This window comes from Bactrocera neohumeralis, unplaced genomic scaffold, assembly GCF_024586455.1.
Source record: "Bactrocera neohumeralis isolate Rockhampton unplaced genomic scaffold, APGP_CSIRO_Bneo_wtdbg2-racon-allhic-juicebox.fasta_v2 ctg2462, whole genome shotgun sequence".
NCBI lineage: Eukaryota > Metazoa > Arthropoda > Insecta > Diptera > Tephritidae > Bactrocera > Bactrocera neohumeralis.
The window spans coordinates 18,409-24,387 of NW_026090159.1; the positions used below are offsets into that span (position 1 = coordinate 18,409).

Here is a 5,979-nt window from a genome sequence, read left to right on the forward strand (position 1 = left end):
TTGTTGCGAGAGTATAAAAATGAAAATTTGGCGCGCATTTATTGAGGAATTTTCCGCTAAGTTTTATTAAAAATAAAGTAGCGGATGCACTATCAGGACAGTTTTCTCACAACTTAAATGATGTCACCTCGTCCGAAACTATGCATAGTGACATAAGTATAAGTAATCAAGTAACGTTATAAAGACAGTTAGAAACTCCGTAAATCAATTTAGAAATCAGATATAGTTATCTAAATCAGGCTCATGCTCTAGCAATATAAAGATTATTTTCCAAAAAATTATTAGACATACTATCACAAACAATTCAGTTGAAAATCTCATTAAGTGTTTAAAATTTGCTATTAAATCTGACGTTACCAATAGAATGCACTGTACTCTTCCCACATTGGGTGAAATTCAAAACTCTACATTATCAGCTTTTCCTGGCGTTAAGTTTATTCATACTGAGCTCTTCGTAATTGACTTAATCAATAAGGATGACCAACTGGAAACAATTACAACCGAGCACAATCGGGCCCAAGGATTGTTACATGAAAACTTTCAGCAAATTTCGCGAGAGTACTATTTTCCAAATATAAAAAAATTACTTAAAACAATAATTACAAACTTCAAAATATGTTTAGAAAATAAGTACCAACGTAAACCACCCAATGCATTGATAGGTCAAAGCACAATTCCTAACAAACCAGGGCAAATCCTTCACATTGATGTATTTATAATTTCCAAACATTTATTCCTGACCTGTGTAGACAAATTAACTAAATTTGTCATCGTGAAACCTATTGCGTCCAGAACCATGATCGATATCAGATATGCACTTTTAGAAATCTTGCTGGTATTCCAAAATACTAAAACTATCGTTTCCGACAATGAAAAATCCCTGAAATCAAACGCTATTACAACACTGCTTAGAGACAATTTTTCCACTAGACAGTTTTTATACCAGCTGTCCACAGTACCAGCAATGGTCAGGTGGAAAGGTTTCATTCCACACCACTTCAAATTATCCGATGTATTAATAAGCAGCAGCAAATTGATGACATTATCGAATTAGTATTATTAGCAACGAATAAGTACAATTGTAGTATTCATTAAGTGATTAATGCTAAGCCAATTGATGCGTTTCAAGAGACCTCAGAAGAAAGTTTAGTAAGTCTTAGGAAGTCTTTGGTTGCAGCTCAGGAAGATACCTGAAAAAGGTGTAACCAAAATAAACATATCATACCGGTGAAAATGTCTTCTTGAGGCGCAACAAGAGACTTGGCAACAAATTGGATAAAGTTTTTTTACGGAAAATTATTGAGAAAGATATTGGTACAACAGTATTAAGAGATGGCAAAAGAATACGTAAGAGCAATCTTACAGTCCTATTCTCATGCCCTCACAAAAATTACCATACTCACTATAGTGATGTTTCTCACTATAGTGATGGTTACCTTATGCTGGCGAAAATTCAAAAGCTCAAATGCTCACTATTATCTCAAATATCTGTGACGTGTGAAAGCAGCCATCACAATACAAAAACATCTGTGTTTGTTTTGTTTTACATCTGTATTTCACATTAAAAAAAAAATAAGTGTTATAACTAGCATGGAGGAACTGTTCTTTGTGTATGCGACAATTGTTGAGGAGGAGGAATCGGGGGGTAGGAGGAAAATTTTGAAGTGTTTACGAGACAAAAGCGATCCTTTTACTATGCAAGACACAACATTTATAAATACATTTCGATCCCCGAAATCGCTATGTAAAGTACTTATAGGTGAGTATATCTTTTGATCTGCGTTCCCTGGCGTGTTTGTATTTTTACGGGCATGGCTCTTACCAAAAATGCGTTGGTTATAGTTATATGCTCTCTATGAATCAGTCCTATGTGTCTAGAGCTCTGCACTTTATTTCGAAATTAATTGTGGATGTTAGGGGCAGTGAAATTTATTTCCCTTCAAGCGCGCACAATGTTTCAGATACAAAGAAGGGGTAAGATAAATAAATAAAAATAAATATAAATAAATAAATATTTTTTTTTTAAGATTTTACACGAAATTTGGGATCAAGGGCACAATCGATTGAACCCATATTGGGATTGTTTCACCCTCAAGCACAGACGCCACTACTCCTTTCTCACTTTTCATAAACTGGAAAGGATTTTAGAGCCTTAATGTAGAAGCGGTACGTAATGTTCTATAGTATAAAAACTATTTACCAAGCTTTCTATTAATACATATGTATATTTTTGCATTTTTGGCAGGCTTGTGATCATCGACTTCTGTTCACCGCTGTCAACGCGAGATATCCCTGGACTTGCCATGATTGTGGTATTTGGACCACATCCCCAACACGTATGCACCTCACAAGTACCTATAACATGCAAAGTGATTCGTGGTTGTTAGGTGACCAAGGATATCCATTGGAGCCATGGCTGTTAACGCCAGTCGCTGAACATTCAAATGCAAGGGAAGTGCGTTACAATAAGTTGCACGCCAAAGCACGTAATACCATTGAGAGAGCCTTTGGTGTTTTGAAGTCACGATTCCGGCGCCTCTCAAAACACCACATTCTTCATTACAGCCCTGAAAAAGCGTCTTTGATTATTTACGAGTGTACAATTCTTCACAACATTTTACTGAAGCACGGTGTGGCTGCAGACCTTGGCTTCGAAGAAGTTTTAGAAGAATCACAAGACACCGAAATTGTTTTCGAAAACCCCAATTTTAGGTAGGGTGCTAGAGTAAGGGAACGTTACATCATGTCTTTATAATATACATATGTATGTATATATTTCCAGTGGCGTTATGTACTTAAATATAAGTATGTATATACATACATATACTATGTAAGTTACTTACTGTCTCTGAACATTTTACTCTCTGTATATTTTACTTCCTCTAAGTATGAATAAAAAGACATCTAAGTATGTTTAAATAATTCATTTTATTTTATTTTTATTTATTGAATTGTTCACACAATTTAGCTATAACCTCTGACATCGAGGTTAGTGCTTATGTCATTTGGTTCAGCATCCCCGTCATCTGCTCGTTTTGCTCTACAATTTTTTTTTGCAGAGCAATGGCCACCCCTGTCATTTGCACATTTTGCTCTACAATTTTATTTTGTAGAGCAATGGCCTTCTCCTCTCGCTTTTCATGCTCCTCCATTTTTTTTAGCACGGCTCCAAGCATCTCCGCTGTAGTCAATTTACCTTCAGAAGGGATGTAAGTAGGTGATGACATAAGAGAAGGAGGAGATAAGGAAGAAGAGGACAAATCTGGAGGTAATGGTGAGGAAGAAAAATTTATAGACAGAGCAGGAACTGCTGGTGAGGGTGCTGGAGCAGACGATGTAACTGTTGGTGAGGGCGCTGGAGCAGGCGATGTGACTGGTGGTGTTGGCGAGAAGCTGGAGCCTGAGCAGCTGTATTTAAATACAACGGCGGCAAAACCTGTAAGTATAAAACGGACCAATTATTGCCTCATCTAATAATAAAATTTATAGTCCGACAAATATTTAATTAAAATATTACCTGGTGACCCAAAGTCGCAACACCCGGCAATCCATCCACTGCTGCTGCCCCAAAAGTTGTAATGGCTTGCTCCTCGAACTCAATTATTCCATTTATCGGAGGGCCCCCACCAGTCGCTTGTGCATGAGCCTTCAGTTTGCGCGCTCGCGATCGCAACTGATGTTTCCAATACATTAAGGACTATGGAAACATATTTTAATAATGTGAAACATACACAAGCATTTACGAACTTACCTCCCTCCACTTGGCTGACGACCGAGTTGGACCTCTTAAGGCATTTAAATTATCTGCTAACTCCAACCAAAGTATTTGCAGCCCTTGAGGGTTGGTCGGAGTTAGCTTCACCCATTGCAACTCAGGATGCTGCTTGCAAAACATTATATAATGTTGCAGCTGCTCCTGAGTTGTCCTTTCCGTTTTTGTACGCCTAGGAATATATGAAATTATTATGTACATATATGTATATTTAAAAATTGCAAACTTACTCACATATGCTGACTATCCATTTGTGTGTTCATTTTTGTTTGCTTATTTTTATTAAAACAGCTGTTTGACAGCAAAAAGCTTTTTACCTCACGTGGCGACTTTTTTAAGCTTTTTTCTTATGAGGTTTGAGCAAGAATAGCTTCACAAAATATGCCTCACAAGAAATCTCTCAAATTTTTCCTCTCAACTCAGAGTTTTTTTCAGAATAGGGCTGTTAGATAAAACATATTATTTAGTAAAAAGAAGGCAAGAGAAAGACGTTGACAAACCGAACTTAAAAAAGTAAACAAAACCAACCACTTTTTTCATGTTTTGAAACATCATATTTATTCTCTTTCGCTTTAAAAATTGTAAATTTAATAACTTTACGTTCTAAGAAGAAGAGTGACTATTTAAATTTAAATGCCCACTGTATAGCTTTATAAGATATATTGTAATTAATTTAAGATAAGTAATTGCCTCCGCAAATTGAATGTTAGTGACTGCGTAAAGATTTGCCAATCAACAGGCACATACCAACATCGAAAACAGCCTGGTTCAGATAGACTTTGCTTCGATCCGAGGACGTTCGATTTTAACAACGGGGGTAGTTAAGTATCATCTTTGGATGATTGATTTTGTTACCCATTTTCGTATGCTGGGTTATGTTGGAAATCGTTTTTGACTGATCTATTTTGTTCTCCATTTTCTTATTCCTAGAATAACGTAAGAATTTTGACGCTTTGCTGTCAAACGCAGCAACCTTGCATCAACCACAAAGTAACTAGTGACAATGACGTTCACATTCCCGGAATTCCAGCACATTAAATGCATAGAGGTACTAATTATGTGGAAAAATACCGACGCTAGTTGTTGGATCTTGACAGTGTCAGAAGGTTACGAGCAAATGCAAAATCTTTGGATCGATTATTATAAAAGTGGCCATCAGCAAGAGGAGCTGGATCCTCATAAAATTTAATAATAAAAGTTGTACTCACAAAAATTGCTATAATTATGAATGCTAATGAAATAATAAAATCCGAGTGAAAACACGAAAATATAATTTATATAACTCATAAGCTGACAGACACATGAGATTTGTTAGAATAACGAAAACCCTTATACTTATGTAGTATATGGAAAATGGGGTAGTATTTACCAAATTTTATCAATTTTTCCCAATACCACAAAATGTTTTCATGTCACCTACTAAAAAACTAATCATATAGAGTAAAGTCGGTCGGATGTATGAAACTCCTGATATCAAATATATGAAGGGTAAGTCAAGATTTCGTTGAAATTTATCTTTTTTAGGTATAAAGATAGTGTCATGAGTATAACATGTTAGCTCATTTGCGTTTAGATAACTCACATATTGGTCGATATATGCGGTACAAGGTCACGCGGAAGTTTGATTGTCTTTATAGTAGATTTATAGGGACTTAAGGAAGTATTGGTCTGATTCAACCCATCTGTCAGTATATAGACATACCATTGTCAGAGAAGTACTATCATTGAAATTCAGTTATGTATCTCAGACAGTAAGCGATATTTTCTAACAAAAGCCACGCCCATCGTCCAATTTTTACACCGGCTCCCATAAAGCTTTCCCATACAATCCCGGTGGCAACTTTTTACGTCTCTAACGCATTTAGTTATTGATTTATCACGCCTTTGGTAGTTTTGAAAAGTACCGTTGTATGAGAATTGAACGGGATTTGCATCCGATTTCGTTCATTTTCACACTGTAGGCAGGAATTTTTGTCGTAAACACGCTGAGCAAATTTAAGCGGTTTAGGAGATTTACACATTAAACTTATTTGAGGGCGGAGCCACTCCCACTTATCCATTTTTTTCCAACAGGTGTCCCTTCCTATTGCGATCCCCTGTGCCATATTACATCTTAATTTAAGTATGTATATACAAGAAGAAACTTCTTCTTTAAGGTGCAAAGCCAATCATATAAAGTAAAGTCAACCCATTTTAGACATACAGAC

At 36.1% G+C, this 5,979-nt stretch overlaps 1 protein-coding gene across 1 annotated transcript; it reads right to left on the reverse strand.

The window, feature by feature from the left end:
* Positions 1 to 3,505: 3,505 nt before the first annotated feature.
* Positions 3,506 to 4,035, reverse strand: LOC126766763 (uncharacterized). Its single transcript, XM_050484480.1, has 3 exons — positions 4,007 to 4,035; positions 3,752 to 3,944; positions 3,506 to 3,697 (listed from the first exon to the last, which is right to left on the reverse strand). The coding sequence occupies exons 1-3, from the start codon at positions 4,033 to 4,035 to the stop codon at positions 3,506 to 3,508; spliced, it is 414 nt and encodes a 137-aa protein (XP_050340437.1).
* Between the last annotated feature and the right edge of the window lie 1,944 nt (positions 4,036 to 5,979).

Coding starts and splice junctions, on each gene's coding strand:
- LOC126766763 (XM_050484480.1), bottom strand. CDS start 4,035: ATGAACACACAAATGGATAGTCAGCATAT. Junction 3,945..4,006: donor CAAATGGATAGTCAGCATAT/GTGAGTAAGTTT, acceptor ATATATTCCTAG/GCGTACAAAAACGGAAAGGA. Junction 3,698..3,751: donor CGTCAGCCAAGTGGAGGGAG/GTAAGTTCGTAA, acceptor ATGTTTCCATAG/TCCTTAATGTATTGGAAACA.